This window comes from Poecilia latipinna, unplaced genomic scaffold (genome assembly GCF_001443285.1).
Source record: "Poecilia latipinna isolate Pla-1442-1.1 unplaced genomic scaffold, P_latipinna-1.0 Scaffold1053, whole genome shotgun sequence".
In the NCBI taxonomy this organism is placed as follows: domain Eukaryota; kingdom Metazoa; phylum Chordata; class Actinopteri; order Cyprinodontiformes; family Poeciliidae; genus Poecilia; species Poecilia latipinna.
In genome coordinates this window covers 165,072-183,448 of record NW_015113669.1, presented here as the reverse complement: position 1 = coordinate 183,448, position 18,377 = coordinate 165,072, and the positions used below count along the sequence as shown (strand labels likewise).

Sequence of the window (18,377 nt, the reverse complement as noted above, 5' to 3'; positions counted from 1 at the left end):
GCAAATAGCAGTTTGTGTGCAATGGTAACAACTTTTTAAAACATTTGTTGGTGTGTCATTTGAAAACATGATGAATATTCTTAAAAATAAGTTTTGACTCTTGAGTGACCTGTTTAGTCCAGTGCAATGAATGACCCTCGAATAACAATTTCAAAAAATGTAAATCTACCCAAGCCTCTAAGAGCTGTTATGTTGAATAAAAATGTATTTTTTTTTTGTTTATTTTTTTTTTGTTCTTTTGTTTTTTACTGAAAACTGAAAACTATGCTTTCAGACCCACATTTTTGCATAAGGTTTCATCACAAAGCGGTAGTAAGTGGAGGGAGGGTGTGGACGGAGTGGCTTTTTTAGAACTACACAAACTTATCACAGGTTATATTGAACCAGAACGACTGTTTATAACATTCTAATAAGACTAAACTTTATTGAAAAAGATCTAGAGATTTCATTTTTAACAAGACAAGGAAAAAAGCAATAGCAAATTTAACTATTAACTAGGTTATGCATAGCGAGTAACTGTTTCTAGTAATAAGGGAAGAGCGTCCCCCAACCCTCCAGACATTTTTTTCAGTTTTCTTGACTTTTAGGTTTTTTTATATTGTAATTTTGATATATTGGTACAAAGCACAAACGTACTAAAAGTTCTCTCAGTGCAGTGGACTACTGGAAGAGCCTCTCCACTAGTCGCTTTGTTCCCTTTTGCTCAGAAACGCCCCCCCTCCCTGTACCAGAACCACGCAAATACACAGACAATGAAACAAATAAATACATAAATACACAGATAAATTAAGCAGTTAATAAATATAGAATAAATACAAATAAATAGAAAAAATAAATAGTTTAAAAATAGATAAGTAAATAAACAAACACACTTATATTCTTTAAAATTTTGTTCAGTTTCTTTTGCCGCAGTAGTTAACTTAAAAGTTAATCCAATTTTTTTTTCTCCACAAGCAACATGACAACAATTGAACAGTTTCCTCACAATTTTTTTTTCTAAGTAACTGAACCACCACTTCATAATAAACTGTCATATGAAAAAGACAAGCTCAAACGAAAAAACAGTGACAACTCAGATAAGTACAGTAGATATTGTAAAACAAATGTAGACTGTATATATATTTATATATATCATCTATTTGTACACAGCAAATAAAGACACAGTTGTCATAGATCCTTTTTAAGGAAAATATCTAGACTAACGGAACTAGCTAATCATCATTAAGTTTTGACAAACGTTTCACGCTCAGCGAGTAACCTAAAAGTCAGCAAGCCAAACAAAACAAACAAACAAACAAACAAAAAAAGAAAATGTACAAATTTGTTCAGTGATTCTTACAAGGCCCCAAGCTAGTTTAATTTCCGCATAGAAATGGTGTCACCGGATTAGTGGGCCGACATTAAACAAATATTAAACAAAGAACAGCAGCTCAATTCAATGCCAACATCAAAGTATTTTTTTTCTTTAAACAACACATAGAACAACAAAGTTGAATATTTAAGATATGTGAATAATGTAGTATAGCACCTACGGTTGATCGCTAAAAGGAAGTTCTCTTCAAATGTTAAGTTCACAAACGCAGAGCAAAGGAAATGATATAGATAATGTATAGTAAGCTCTTTAAATGGATAGATGTGTATATATCTATGTACTGATATATCGACTCGTGACGAAACACAAGAAAACAAGTGGACAAAAGGGTCTTCTTGCTTTGGGCTCTGGACTATAAGGTTTGTTAGGCCTCGGAAAGACCCCATTTCCCTTCCCTTTTGGGTATCGCTGTTGAATAATTATGCACTAGTACACATGTGAAAAAATTACCAAAATCACCTGCCTTGGTTTGCATCCTCTTTTTCACAAAATCCTCCTTTCTACAAAATCCCGACCTACTCGGCATCACCAAAAAACAACGACCTCTGATCCTATAAAGTTACCACAGCAGAACGACAAGACAAGGTGGTGCCCCCTCCCGCCCGCCCCGGCCCCCCCAGTTAGCCAGTCAAAATATTTTTCTCTTTTTTTTTTTTTCAAATCCAGATTCTTGTAAAAATTCTTCAATAATTATTATTTTAATCATCATTTATAAAAATAGATCTTCTTTCTATTTATTTTTATCTTTTTCTAAATGCATTTTTTTCAAGCAAAGAGATCTTCTCTTTGGCAACAGTGTTATTTTTTTTTTTATTATCTTAAATTACTGAACATATCATCAGGAAAGCTAACCCGTCCCCTCCCTCACCCCATCTCCCTAAATCCCAGTGAGGAAAGACATTATGTTTTGTTTGCGATACAAAACAAAAACAATGTTAGAAATTCTCTTTTTTTTTTTTTTTTTCTTCTTTTCTACATCTGAGTTTCAGGGGATCGTAGGATCCCATCTATAATCAATAAGGGGACGTTTTTAAATGCACGCTACAAATGAATGAATGGTTTCACCAATTTAAAAAAGAGCCCCCTCCCTTTCATTGACAGGGGAGGTATATAATACTAACGACAGTGGATCCGGATTTACAAAAGAAAATTAAATCCTGAATCAAAGACAGAGAAAAGGTTCCGATCTTAAAAAGGATGACCTCTTCTCTGAAGTACGGGGATTTGCTACTGTTTACACAGAAGAGAAAAAATTTTTAACAACCACAACAAACGAAAAGAATATACAATAAAGAGAAGCCTGCATTATCACAGGAGCTTCGAAAAAACTCGTCAACATTTTCATCATTTAATTTTTGTAATACTCAGGCAACATTGGCTTATAGGTCCAAAGTTATAATATAAGCCATTTCTAGTTCAATTTGTTAGATGGTTTGTTGGCTGCTTTCTGTTCCAGGAGTTTGATTCTGCTGTGTTGGATGGCTGTAGGAGGGTGGCGGTGGTTGGAGAGACCTAAGGGACGAGTGGAGGTGGAGGGGAAGGGTCGGGGTCGGGGGGGGCGAATTTAGAGCAGACAAAGTCGCGGGGCATCTGCTTCTGCCTGTCGAGAGTTCAGGACTTGTGTGTCTTGTTAGTCTTGAAGGAGACTTGCAAGACGCGGTCGCCCAACCTGTAGCCGTTGAGGCTGGCGATGGCCATGGCCGCCTCGTCGTAATTCGTCATGGTGACGAAGCCGAAGCCTTTGCACTTGTTGGTGTTGAAGTCACGGATCACCTTGACGTTGTTGACGGCGCCGAACGGGCCGAACAGCTGCCAGAGCACGCTCTCGTCCGAGTCCGGGGACAGGTTGTACACAAAGATGCACCAACCGGTGCCTGTGTGGCCGGGGATGTTCATGCCCACCAGGCTCGTCATGCTGTCAATGGTGATGGGGGAAAACCTAAGACAGGAGGCAGAATGGCGGGAAACGACATAAGAAGTTAAGTGGTAACAATTTGTAACCCATAAAGAAGCACTCTGCAATTAAAGGGATAGTTCAGGATTTGTGAAAAAAACTCGCTTTGCTTGCTTGCACTAGAAATTACAATTGAAGTGTTTATTTCAGTAATTCAGTTTAAAAAGTGACATAACATTGATTTAAAACGCAAAAAGTGATGCGTTTCATTTTATTTGTTCGATTTTCACGACGCAGCACAGCTAAAGAAAACTACAAATTCAGTTTCTCAGAAAACTGCAACATTATAGCAAAGCAATAAAAAGGGATTCTTGATAAAGAAATGTTATGTTGTAGCTATTTTATGATTTCTGTGACAGTTGTTCAGCTGACGGTCCCTGGCACCTTCGACAAGCAACGAGTTATCTCTTTATAAGCTGGCTCTTCACAGAGATCTGTATCAAGCATACTAATGGAAAGTTGAGTGGAAGCAAAAAGTTTAGCAGAAAGTGGACAGCAGTGACCAAAACCTGTCTGGTGAAACTCTTTCTAGATTATTATTTTTTTCCTAGGTTTAAGATTTCTAACATGCGCAGGTCAGCGTTTTAAAATCTGCCACACATAGATGTGTCCATCTACTAATGTCACATTTTATCTGTTCAGCCTCTTCTTAACCAGAGACGGTTCAGAGATGCTGAAATACTTGAAAAATATCACTCTATTTGTAATATATAAATGTATACAAGCAAATAGATATACGATTCAATTATTGACTTGAATTACTTGAATAAATGATTGTTTGAAAATATATCAAAAGTCATGATTGGGACAAAAAGAGCCCAAGTTGCAAATTGAGATTAGCTGGATTTATAGGATAAAGCTAACAGATAGCATAAGAAGAGCAAAGACCAAAGTTTATTTCTGATGTCTTAAAAACCTCCGAACTCAAAACTATCACAGTGGTTCATATGAAGGCATTTTATCTGAACTTTAATTTACAAAAAAAAAAAAAAAAAACCGCTAATAATTATCTACACAGTAGAAGGCGGCCTGCCAGGCAGACGATCTTCCTGTGTGAATCATATGTTGAGTAAATGCCTGATCGAAAAGTCAGAAAGTGTCAAATTAAATGAGAAAACATTTCCTTGAGCATCAACTCACAGCACTTTGCTTTTCTATCAGTCTGCTAATGGAAATGCTTTACATGTTCTGTTCTCAGTGCTTTTTCTACACAGGAATATCACTGATGGTGCAGAACCTCCTACCTGCAGCTACGCCTAGTTAGACTTGATCTAACCCCTGGCAGATTTGGATTAAAAATTACTTCCATTTAGTCATGAAGGTTGCTTCTGTTAGAAATTGAGGCAGGCCTCTCTAAGAGGACAAAGCTATCTATAAAGGTCAGTTTTTTGTGAAAATAATTTTTGTGCTTTTTGAACATTTTATTTTTTTAAAAAAGGAATGCGTAAATTTTGAACTTTCTGCAATGTCTCACATGGCATTGCAGCAATAAAGTGCTGATGATCTTTTTGCATGTCTTCACCAATATTTTGATGATTTATCTTTAGTGATGAACTCAAACTCATTGCTATAACTCTAATCTTTTGCTCCTTTAAAATAATTCTCTATCAGAAATCTGCTTCAAAACATTAATACTAGTACCAATCAAAATAAACATGTAGGTGATACTAATTAAAATGTTTACATTAATTTTGAATTTGCCAAGGTAACAAATACGATTGGGCTTAACTGAGAATGTGATGTTAAAGGGTTACAACATACTGTGTGTAGAAACAAACTACAACATTTCTGAGACTGAAATTGTCGTCAGACTGGAATCGTTTCATCTTGGAACATGTTCGAACAGATCTAATTGTTTAAGTTTTTTTTTTAACTTTTTTATGCTAAATTACCACAAAAAGAGCTTATAATAGTATGCCTTAAAAATTCTGAACTATTCCTTTACAATTGTTATAAACTATCACTAAATGCTGCTTTTCCCCCCTTTTTCTTTTTGCTCCTTCAACTGTCCTAGCTTGGACGCTTTACTCTATGATATCCTTTTCTCAAAAGCCAATTCTTCAGTGAAACACACAGGGTCTGATCTCAGACAAATTCAGTTAAATTACAACATACCATATAGAACATGTTCAGTAATGTACAAGTTTGTAGCATACGTACAAAGCTGTCATCAAAGCCCTACAGAGCTTATCAGATTTGAAAGCTCCCCTGTCAGCACTGACGGCAGTGCTTTCAGCGCTGAGCTGCACTTCTGCTGAAGAAGATGCAGATGAACGTTCTCTCTTTGTGTCCTCAAGTGGCTTCTTTCTGTGCCAAATTGCAGGAAGTTGTTGAATTAAACCATAGCCAGAAATTCATCAAAGATCATGCAGCAGCCTGCTAAATTTGTTCTCATTCGGCTCATAATCTTCCCCCTTTTCCTTGCGATGCAAGAGATTTGATTCCTCAGTTGACTTCACTTAATTGCCTTTCCAATAAAAGGAAAAGGGGGAAGAAGAAAAGAAATACCACCACTTTTTAAATAAAAGGTAAATGAAATAATAAAATAAAGGTTCATTTCTTATTCCAGCTCCCTACAAGAAACTACTATAGGCATTATTGGGAGTGCTTTAATCGAGATTTCCGCTTTGCTGCAGCTGTCTGAGAGAAGGCAGCCTTCTCAAAGAAAAAAGGAGGGGGGAAAAGGGGAGCAAACTAAATGGAAAATGGAAGCACTTTACAGCCCAGTGGCATTAAGGTACAAAGAGTATTCCTCCCCCTCCTGCAGGGTGTTCTGGTCTCTTCTATTTCAGAGCTCGTGGCACTGATCGATAGCGCTGCTTGCCACTTGGACCCTCAAGCCTTCTCTCTCCCATGTCTATATACGGTCGACAATCACCGCGACCTTCCTGCATGACTTTGGTCATGCAGAGTCTGCCTCTGGCCCTTTTGGGGTTGCTTAGAAATCTAAAGCATGCATTCAGATGGTTTGGCTCATAGGTTGTGCAAGAGAGGGGTTTTATGATGCAAGATCTTTTTTTTTTATATTTCTCTGTATGTCAGATGAGATGTAGTGCAATGTCATTTCAGTGTATTGTATGTGGCTTGCTGGCAGATCATTTTGAACTTTGAATACGGAAAACACTATAAAATAAAATAAAAACATTACATAAAGTTGAATTTCTTTTAAAGATAAACATTTAATTTCAATAATTCAAATCAAAATATAAAATGCACGTTACATTGATTACTCACATCAAGCATTTAATTCTCAGCACAAAATGTAGCTTCACAGAAACTTCATAATATTACCTAAGATCAATAGAAGCAGATCTTACACAGAATGTGTACCCTCAATATTTAGTTGGGGCTTCTTTTGGATTAATTATTGCACCAGTGCAAGGTGGCGTGGAGCTCTTAAACCTGTGGAGGAAGCCCTGGTTTTACTAGCAGCTTCTATCTCATCCACATTGTTGGCTCTGCTTTCTCCCATCATGACGATACTCCACAGGCTGCCTGCAGGGCTCAGGTCAGGCCATTTTGGTGACAAATCAGTGTTACCACGGTCATTAAAGCACCTACTGGTACTTTTATTAAGCGCCTTTCTCTACATTTTCCCCTTTCCACTCAATTTGTGATTAATATGCTTGACTACAACACAGTGTGGACAGCCAGCTTCTTTAGCAAATAATTTGACTACCTGCTGCTTGTTGTTGGATGACGATCAAGTCCTCAGCCTTACCTTGAACTTGTAGGCCGCAACATTGCCACAACATAAACGTTTTTTGTTTTAAAAATCCCTCGTCATTGGTCGTCAGCAAAAATTGAATTAAATCAGATTCAAGTCATATTCATCCAATTTAATATAAACGATTAATAAATCCATGTGAATAAAGATTGTGTGTAGGAGTTTCACTTTTTTGAGCTGAATTATTGAAATAAATTGTCTACTTGATGTGTGACTTTATGAAGTTTGATTATTATTTTCTCCCAACTGAAGTGTGTGAAATGTGGAGAGGCCTCTGAGTTTCAATCAGTGATGCTTTGGAGGTTTCCAAACTGCACTGTCGCAGGGATGTGGCGTGTGCCTGCATGTGTGTGTGGAAACATGTATGCAAGTATACCAATCGGAGTGGGACGAAACGCTACCCTATGTTACAGATGAGACCAGGGGTTGCATAGCAACAGTGTAGCTGACCAGATATCTATTCTGTCCCCTCTGAAGCAGAACAATCCCAGCTCTTACCACGTTAGATCACTGAATAACACGTCTAATTCTGACATTTTTAGGTAGAGGGATTTAACATTTTCTCGGAGGCTTTCAGTCAACCGACTTCTGTCCCCTTGTGCTTGCAGCATGCAAGATGGCATTGTCAGCACGTCAAACATCTATCACCACAGTAGCTGCTGCTCTGAGTTATGTAACACCACCTTTGGTAGCAGGACAGCAAAATGAAAGATGGGAGCCGAAAAGAAGGAAATTGAGAAGAGCGGTGCCGAGCAAAGCTTGAGCTGTCTGCAGTGAAACAGCATTTCCTGTTTCCAGCAGGGATCCAAGTTCATCCAACCTTATCTTGCGTCTCATTTCCTAACTTCTGTAGAAACTGCTAAGATGTAACAGATAGTTGTGTAATTTTATTCAGTCGTACACAGTGCAGAAGTAAGAGACTGTGTACGACTACAGATTGTTAGCTTATAATGAAAGAAAAAGGGGCGTCTCTTAGAGTTACTGGAAAATGAGAAGGTAGGAGAACCTGAATCCCCTAGAAGTAAAAGAAAAAAATAATAAATGCACACACCTAGAAATTATAACCAGAGAACAAAATCCGTTGAGTACACAGAAACAACCCAAAACAATTCAAACACCACTAGCACTTGTCATAATCAAAACAAAAGGATTAAACACCACTGAAAACAAAGACTGACAGTTTTCTGTTCGTTACACCTGAGGTGGTTGGTAGGGAATCAATTCAAGCCGACAGAAGAAAAAAAAAAAATCAAACAAATCTCAAAATTAAAAATGCTTTTGACCTTGAACAAATTCAAACTTAAAGTGACTGCAAAAACCACAAGGAAAACTGAATTAGGAAAAAGAAGAAAAGGAAAAAAGGAAGTTGAAAAATCATTGAGTCAACATGGACATCTGGCATTGGGTGAAGTTTTTAATTACCTCTTTACGCCATAGGCCATATTAAGCAAATTGTCCAGCCTGTAAAGAGAAGGAGGGTTCTGGGGTTAATGGTGGGCAGATGGTCGACTCAATCAATGGAACTAATGTTAAGTCCCTGCAGGAACTGCATGGACCTCCTCACTCAAGTACAAACAAACCCATCTAAAGTTGGTCCATTACACTGAGGAGCCCCAGCAGAAAATGCTATCATCAGTCCATGAATCTACAGTACAATCAGTATGGTCTGTACTTGGTTACTGGCTCGCTGAGCAGGCACTGCACATGCTAATACCACAGTAGTGTGCTTCAGGAACATTCAGAATAATTGTAGGAACTTCCAATTAACTTTTTACACAAGACCACATAGGTAAACTGGTGATTGTTTAGCATTGCAGTTACATCCAGAACATTAACTGCAGGCAGAGTGTGAGCGCAGCATTGCATCAGGCATCACTGGCATGATAGTGAAGCCAGAATGCCAAGCCATTGCAAATCATTATATCATTATACATGCAATAGATTGCATGTGGGTTTCTGCACAAGTTATGCCACCACACTGATGGTTTATTAGGATGGAGGTAAATGAATTTTTATTATACAGGGTTTTTAATTTGTGCTAACTTAATTGAGAGAACACCTGAGATGGCAAGGAAATGATCCAGAGTTCTGTCAGTGTAATGGTTTGGCATTTGAATGATGGTGAGTGAGAGAGGCGATGATGATTAGTTGGCTTTCTGTGTGGCAGAACAACAAAAACATGACTGGATGTTAAACTAGCCATGAAATTGCGAATGTCTGTCTTTGTGGTCGGGGTCAACCCGTTAAGTGATAACGGGTCAGGTGGAAAAGCCGAGCGTTAGTCAGATGGTGTCCTCCGTCTAAAAGGGTTAGCTTTTGGGAGATGTTTTGGTTTCATAATAATTTCAGCCTGTGGGTTTCATCCGTTACAGTCATCCAGTGTCGATTACAGTTTGTGTCGGCGCGCTGGGCTTCAGAAACCTGTGGGCTGTGAGAAATGTTGGCCCTGGTGGATGGATGCAGTCTGCTTGGTGACTCAATGACCTTCATTTGTCACTTGGGCCTGGCCTGTTTCATATCTTATTAACTCCTCCGGCCTAATGGACAGAGGCCACGGCTTATTGAACAACAGCTGGGCAGCGACGCCTCATTCCTCTTAAAATCTCTACAAACTCCGACTTTGACTCAACCATGAAGGTTGTTTCTCCTTGACTTTCACAGTCAACAATTCTTTACATGTCATCTTCTTCAAAATCTTATTCTAAAAATCATATTTTGCAACATAATCGCACAGTGGCATGTTTCAAACAAACTGCTTCTAAGCTTTAAAATAAACTAACGTAACCTGGAGCTTTTTAATTCCTCCTGTTTGACATTTAAACTCATGTAAGACGGTAGTTGTTTGGATTGTTTGGAATGTGCAACGCTGAATAAAAACATCAATACATGGTAGATAGTTGGAGTGCAAATGACTTGATCTTTGGCTCCATAAAGTTTGAGTTGTCTGGAAAGAAAAGCTGAGCTGGATACAAAATGTAACAACATATAACAAGATTACCTAATATCCAGATGTTATATTTTAACATTATTTTAAATAAATTACAAATGCTTCATAATTAACCAATACCAACATGAAATTTAGCCCAATACCTACAGGCTGATTTATTAAAACCACCTTGAGATATTTACAGACCATATATAAAAAAAACAATTATCATTGTTTTAATTTGAAACTACTCCTGTCCATCTTCCTAGTTAGAGCAAAACACATGCTCCTTCAAATATGGATTAAAACGGCCCAAAACGTCTGACTATAAACCACATGATGCTTCAAATCCAGCAACTAGGCATCGAAGCTGCTTCTATAAACATTTAGCTCACCTTCAGGAGCTCAGTGAATTCCTGGATTGTTCTCGATAAGATGCCATGCGCACTCATAAAATTCCTTCCCCTACTAAATTTTACGCTGTTAGTTGTTTTATAACAACGTGTGAGCAAGAACAACTACAAATCTGCAATAAAGCAGAAAGCAACATAAAATCAGTGAGTGGGGTCAGCAGATTTTAGGCACATAGACTGAGAAGTGGACAACTTTACGACGAGTCAGTAGCTACAGACCTCCGAACTTTATGTGGCCTTCAGATTAGATCCACAGCAGTGTGCAGAGTTTTTTTTTTTTTTTGGATTGGGTTTCCAAGGATGAACGTTGCATTCAAACCTCACATCATCAAGAACAATACAAAGTGCTGGGTGAGGTGGTGTATCTGGCTAATCTTCAGCAGTGGGGACATGGTTCCTTGCACATTAGAAATCCTGCAGAGAATTGTCTTGTAGCGTAGCAGTTAATTAAGTCAAATATTTTGAATTGTAAATGAATAATAATTAAGCACGAACAATGCTTTTATATTGCAGCAAACCTGCTTTTAAATAGTTCATTTACATTTTGTGTTATTTGTAGATCCATTTATTCCAAGATCATAGTGCAGTTACTCTGCGTTGTAGCAATTTTCCTGCCTAGAATAAGCGCAAAATGCAAAAGCAGCCTGAAAACAAAGAACTACAGAGGAGAGAAGGATATGCGGAATCATTAAAACAGTAATTAGCCCATTATGTGGGAAGGGAACGAACAGCCTACTTTGTGGGTAAATGAGTCAATTGGAGAGGAAGCTCAGAGGAGAGGTGCTCCATCCCTGGGAGCATCAAGACATCTGCTGGCCGTGGGGCCACAACAAAACAACCTGCTGCTAAAACTCGCTCCCTACCCTCACATATGTATGAACACACGCGGATGCAGACTCACCGTGCAAACACTCTGCCAGCTCTTCACACTGCCTCTACAAGCGCCGCAGAAACAATAGGGCTTTTGTGCTCCCCATCAATGCAGTCTAATGGAGGAAAGGGCGCTTTTTTTCCTTTTCTTTTCTAAAACAAAAATCTGTTCAATTAAAATTGGCTCCTGCCCTGGATATAATGAGGCTAATTTGCTAATTACTAGCATTAGTTAACAACTGAGGATCAGAAACAAGCCCAGGATGTAGGGTTTGGTGTATTGTGTTGGGAGTCGATTATGTTTTCTGTCTTGGAAATAGACTGTACAAGTACAATATACATTAACACGCGTTACAGCAGGCCCATGTGATTTTGTCACGCAAGTTATCGGTCCTTTTCGGAGCTTGAAACATTGTTTTCAAACCTGCAAAGAAGTCCATCACTACAGTGGATTTAAAGAAGGAACATTTGTACATGTGACTTCAGCCTGAAATGTTATGCTGGATCAAAGTGATATTTCATGTTTTGAAAAAATAAAAAAATAAATAAACCTATTAAGGCAACAGTTTGCATAAGGTACTCGTTTCCAAGAAGCAGTGTCTTATTAGCTTAAACTGAGTTAAAGTGTTTATTTGCACAGCAATTAGAATTTTTTTATTTATATTTTTCTACTCCAAGCTGTATATATTTTAGTGCTTTTTGAACTTAAGCACATCTTTTTAATACATTTCAAACTATATGACATGGGTGAAAGCAACATTTTCCAAAGGACTTAGATTGGGGCTTTAGGTTAACCACTCAAAAACATTGACTTTATTGTCCTTAAGGCACTTTCTAACTAACTTGGTGGTATACTTGGAGTCATTATCCACTTGGAATACTCTGATATACCAAATCCTTTCCTTAGGATTGTATGACTTGAGATTTTGCTTCAGTATGTTCCATATATTCTTCTTTTCTAATGATTTAATCTGTTTTATGTGCACCACTCCCTCCAACAGCAAAACATCTACACAACATCTACTTCCCATACTTCGCAGTCGGGACGGCTTTTCTCAACATCTAGAAATTTTAGCCAAGGATTTGCCCCATGATTTCACACAAGAAAGCGGTATGTTTGAGGTGGTGGTCAAAAATCTGTGCACAGACACACATCCACTTAACAAATGCTGTCAATCAACTGATTGAAAGAATATACAAATCCCTGATACTGTCATCTGGGCTTTCCCAAAATTTTTAAAAATAATAGTGGACTATGTGGACATTTGACTTTGAAGAACATATTTAAAAGATAACTTTAGGATTTTGCAGGTGATTTTGTAGTCCCAATCGGTCCTTTAATATGGCTCTCAGTTTTAGTCTTTTTTTCATAAGTTGAGTCATTTTAGAAAAAGAAGACATTAAAACATAATAATACTCTTTTTTTTGTTTGTATTTTTACAGTTCTTTTGTTTAGGCATCAGTTTTAGAGAAACGACAAAGTAGTGCTCACCAAGCACATTTAAAACTTGCAAAGTGTTGAGGTTTCATTGAGGGGCTCAGGAGCAGAGAGCAGGAGCAGGAGGACACAGTGAGAAAGTGTCCTGTGGTTGTGAGTTGTGATGAGAAACGACAGCTCTCCTGCGGAGCCTGTAAATTGGCTTGGCGTATCACAGACACACAGCCACGCTACATCGCTCAGGTGTCACACCAGGGAAGCCGCTGCAGAAGAAAAATACCTTCCAAACTCTGACTTTGATGGAGAGTAAACAGCACGACCGGCTTAGTGTTATTGTAGCGGAGAGGAAAATGTATAAACACATGTTCTGTCTGTAATTCTGAACCATTCTCACTGAGTCTGACGATGGAGCGTAATGTGTGTCTGCGGGAAAGACGAAACCATCTCCAGATGTGGATGTGATTTAAAACAACTAATCAGTTTCAGGGTAGTGTGAATCGTAAGAAATGATTAGGTGTGACATCATTAAGGCAGTGGGCTTGTGTATAGAAAATTAAGCCATGGCTTGGTGTGAAAATGACCAACCTGTGCAAAAACAACTATTGGAGGTGAAAATTGCTTAACATCCTATTTAAACCCTATTTGATTTAGGAATCATTTTACTTTCAAATCTTCTGTTCCCTTTTTATGCAACGGAAAATAATACAAAAAATAAAATTACAGCCTGCAGGGCAGGAATTGTGCCATATGAATTTGAATTACCAGTCATTTTAATTCTGGCACTTGCATTGTCCCTTTGTGCAGTTAAAAGAGCGGACAACATTATTAGGATTCATTATGAGTGTGTCTGTTATGTTTAATTATGACTGTAACGTAAAAGAAACGTGTTGCTTTTAAAGCTTTTTAACGCCAATACATGTTTTTTCCCAGGAAAAAAAAAAAAAAAAAAAAAAAGATGCAGTGAAGAAACTGTCATGATGGCAAGGAGGTGAAATGACAAGACATAGAAAGTCGTGAACGACAGAACCCCACAGTCTCTTCTCAACAGTTTCTCTCTGATCGGGGTGGACACACCCAGAGCTCTCATTGGTCTACTGGACACCTGCACCAGGTGCAGAGCTCACAGCTGTTGTTCAAACAGAGGACCTATTTGGCAAAATGACTGTTCGCAGGAGGAAAATAGCCTCGCTGGTGTAACACAGACAAAGAGATGAGTCATGCTCTCTGTGTGTAGGTGTTGCATCCTCTGTTTAAAGAAATCTTATCAATTTCATTTGATGCAAATATTTTCGAAATCATCCTGCTGTTTATAGCAGATATATTGACTAAAAACAAATGTCAATATTGAAGCCTGCTGCATTTCTTCTGCTGACTAAATATTTAATTCTTCTTGCATTCTCCTGGGTTTATATAATATACATCCCAGTAGTGATAAAATCCTTAAATAGATATACATTAAGCAGTTTCTTCTAGGGTTGCACGATACATAAAGCACATATTGATACTGAGGTTTGTAAACTCTGCTTGAGGCACATCTTTAAAGTCACATATACGGTTTAATCTGCCTGAACTCTTACCAGACCTATCCTGGGTCAACTCACCTGAACCTCTGAGCCTGGTGGTGGAGGGGCCCAGGGTATCGGCGGTTGGGTGACTGGTAGAGCTGCGACAGGAGGGCTTGGCTGGTCTTCTGACTTGGGTTGTTGGCAAACTTGACCGTGATTGGCTCTGCGGCACCAGAAGGTTTCTGGCCGTTCAGGCCCTTGATGGCCTCTTCTGCTTCTATCCTCTTATCAAAGCGGATGAAGCCCACACCTCGGGAGCCACCTGCGGGGCCAGCAGATCAAAAACAGACAGAGGGCTCCTTTTACTTTACAGGTATCAAACAGAATGTTAAAGTTTAACCTATACATGCATATATGTTTGCGTCGTAATGCGGGCATCACATTTTTCAAACTCTTGCTTTCTCCTTTCTCACTTCAGTAATTTAATCACAGAATAGTTCTTTGGCAAAACCTTTTTTTTCTTTTTTGTCTGCATCTTTGGGCTTGTACGAGTTTCAGTGAGTTCAATCTGAGATTTTTAAGGTACTTTTTGAAAAAAGTCTAAATTTAAGAGTGTCTTAGTAACTTAAACATAAAACCCAGAATACTAAATGTGTTTATTGGCAGAATAAACTGGTACTTGTTTGCAAACACAGATGCCACATTTGTCCTGAAAAAGAAGTCTGACTACAGATTACTTATCATTTAAAAAGTACTGTCATTTCTCGGGTGTTTAGAAGAGAAATGTATTTTCTACGGATATTTTTGTTTTGTTTTGAGGCATTGACAAATGCAAACATAAACTAGCAAAATGGCATCTCCCAGAGTGAATGAAGTGACTGTAGACAAATCTACTTGATAGCATAGCCACTAGCCAGTTAGGAGCACTTCATGCTTAACATTATTTTTTCTGCTTATTCCGTTTTGTACTAATTTGCCTCTTCAGCCCTTTTATACTTGATGTTCATTCTGTAGATATCAGGACAAATTGCTCGTCTTCAAATATGCTTGCAGCACATTTCTGCTCTGTATTCACGGTGCATCTCTGAGCCAAAACCACACTTGATACTAGGATACTGTTTCGGCATCAGGTGACAGATCACATTGTTCTTCAATATTCCAACAAAAAACAAGCAAAGCAAACTATAGCCATGTTTTTTGGACATTAATTAAAAAAAAATCCTAACCCTTCAAATCTTCTCTCAATTAGGACAGTCGGTTTTGTCTCCAATGTAATTTTCCATGTACGGTAGAGATGAGCGTTTTTTATACCATTCTTTAATTTAAATATGAATAAAGTATTTGCTTTTAATATACTTATGAGGCCAAACCTAAAGTTTTGGCTGTGTTTTTATACTTATTAATTTATTTCTGTTTGCATTGTGCTTTAAAAAAAAAAGAAAATGGTTTAAAGTTGGTCTTGTGTCAAGAGCTGGCATCTCCATTACATAATTAAAAGCAAAATGTTTCAATGTTTTCAACATTTTGAAGTAGGGAAATATCTATGAAATAAATGTATTTGGTAACACTTTATTTGAAGGGGGTTGAATAAGACTGTCATGACACTTTCATAAACATGACATAACTCCTGTCATGAACATGAATAAGCCTTCATGAATATTTATGACTGTTTAAACTTTACCTTTAATAACATAAAGTTACCTAATTTTTAAAGTGCAATCAGTAATTCTTTTATAACACATTTATATCAGCAATGACTTTTTGGTTAATGTCAAATTGTCATAACAAAGACATTTTGAATAATGTCAAATGTGTATTAAAAGTGTCATAATTTACAGAATGACGCTTTATGACAACAGTCATAAATATTCATGAAGGCTTATTCATGTTCATGACAGATGTTTATGACAGTGTCACGTCAGTCTTATTCACCCCCTTCAAATAAAGTGTTACCATGTATTTCTTCCTGAATGTCACAAAAACAGATTTATTTTATTTTTTTGGAAATAAGAAGCAACTGGTAACTTTTAATGTGAAAGATTTCACAAATACCATACCATGACTTTTATAAGAACTCTATATCCTATAAATAAAAGTCTGGCTCTTATAAAGACCTGCTCCCCCCAAGAAGTCATTTAGCATAAGAATAACCCGCACTGTAGACTAATTCCTTAGTTTAAAGCTGCATTGTCCACTCTTTTCTTCTACTGTCTGCAGTCTCGGTCACCACACACTCTTTGTAGCATTGCTCTCAGTGACATTTAAGTCGTTTCCTTGGCGACACTTTTTTGACTGCCACCTAAGAGGAACATTTAGAGATGTGCTTCCCAGGAGGTCCTTTATTGGTGTCTGTGAATGCTTTGTGTGTTTTATTGACTGTCTACGTATGGATGTGTGTGTGTGTGTGTGCATATGTGTACATGCACACTGGTATCTATTAATGGATGCTGTGCCTCGTTTTAATGAGGCTGCCTGGATGGCCCAGAGGATGCTCGCTCAGTGACAGCAGCACTCTGCCGAAGAGACTATTTACATAATACTGTGTGCACACAGACATGCCTGTGTGACTGAAGCTGAATAAAAGAAAGGCAGTAAGAAAGAAGCCAATGTTGTGTTTGAGGCATCATTGTGTACTGCCTCTTTCTCACACTTAAAAAGCTCTCCTTATTGTTATTCCACATTTTTGTACATGCCATCCCGCTCCCCATTTCATTTTTATATACACTTCCTGTTGGCTTGTCTCATGGCACTGGCTCCCATGAATTCTTATTCAGAGAAGCACCTTGACCATCTCACTCTCTTTTGTTCTCGTTTCCTCAGCGGGGCGCAGGCATCACAAGGTTATTTAATTTCCAGCCAAGCTGCATCATAAAAATACGCTCTTTGAAAGCAAGTCATTAATTAAATATGTCTTATCCTGTTTCCACTCTACTGCTGCACATAGTAATAAGTCGTCCTCTGGTTTTCGATTTACTTTTTAAAGACACGATATAAGAAATTTTTCTGATATTTCGGGTAAAGTAACGGTTTTGTATTAAAGGATCAGTGTGCATTATTTACCGACATTTAGTGGCAACGAAGGTTCTCAATCTGAATCCTGGCCACGGTCTGTCTAGACTGAATATGCATGTTCTCCATGCATACATTGGTCAACCTTAACTGTCCTTACGTGCAGGGGCGGATCTAGAAAAATATTTATGGGGTGGCAAGAGGGGGGCAGGGATTTTTTCAGGGGTGGCAGGGGAAATCTGTCACGAAAATATTAGTAGCGCCATCATTTGTTATTGGATATATCTATTAAATACGACTTAAAATAAAGATTAGAAAACTGATGTTTGATATCAGTTTATAGATGATACAAATCTATAAACAGTTTAGTTTCTGTTAGTTCTGTCAAGATACAACAAGGGGCGAATTTCTATTTATATTGGTCAATTATTTTATTTTAAATATGCTGTAGGAGCCGTAGTTTGACGACTGTTGTAAATATCACCACGTTTTACAAACACAGGGGATTAGCTCAGTTTTTGTCGCTTGTTTTTAGGAATTGCAGTGGCTGCAGTGCACCACAATAAAGCTGATAAACAGGTGAAGAACCAAACTAGACATAACCACTTCTGACTGTTTGCCAAGCCAAACATCCAATAAAAGTTTCACTACGGCACTGGGGGTCATGTTTCTTGACACAGGCAGAACAAGGTTCAATGTCCAAACTTATTGATTGGTCTTGGTGATTTATTTTCCTCTTTCACCAATTACAGAGTTCAAACTTTCATTTGTTCTCATGCTACCTACCACTCTTGCTCTGGTAAAAACCATCGGCCCCAAACCCAAATGCCTGCTGGTCCTTCAGGCCCCTTCACTTACAGAAAGTGGACTGACCCACATTACTTCCTGTCTAAATTTAGAAAATAAGAAAAATAATGAAACAAAAAATAAATAAAATCAACAATTATCAACCTACAAATAAATTCTGTAAATAATACAAAAAATAGACATTTAAGAATAAAGTAACAAAATTCAAATGGACAAAGAAGTAAAGACAAAATAGCTCCAAGAACTTTTATTTCGCCTTTTCTCGCTCTGTATGACATGTTGCCATGGCAACCGACAAACAACAGGTCAAAGAGCAGATAGAGCAGAGATTACTGATCAGGGGAATCAACACCCAA

General features: G+C 37.9%; 1 protein-coding gene across 9 annotated transcripts in view; it reads right to left on the bottom strand.

The window, feature by feature from the left end:
- Positions 1-222: 222 nt before the first annotated feature.
- elavl4 (ELAV like neuron-specific RNA binding protein 4) overlaps positions 223-18,377 on the bottom strand; it is a 92,313-nt gene continuing 74,158 nt past the window's right edge. For 6 of the 9 annotated variants that reach the window (XM_015051563.1, XM_015051567.1, XM_015051568.1 and 3 more), the window contains 3 exons: positions 14,302-14,536; positions 8,476-8,514; positions 223-3,311 (listed from right to left, as the gene is read on the bottom strand). In XM_015051563.1, coding sequence (XP_014907049.1) covers positions 2,984-3,311; positions 8,476-8,514; positions 14,302-14,536 — 602 coding nt within the window. In that variant the 3' untranslated portion in view covers positions 223-2,983. The remainder of the gene's footprint in view (positions 3,312-8,475; positions 8,515-14,301; positions 14,537-18,377) is intronic. The other 3 variants (XM_015051564.1, XM_015051565.1, XM_015051566.1) reach the window with 3 other exon arrangements.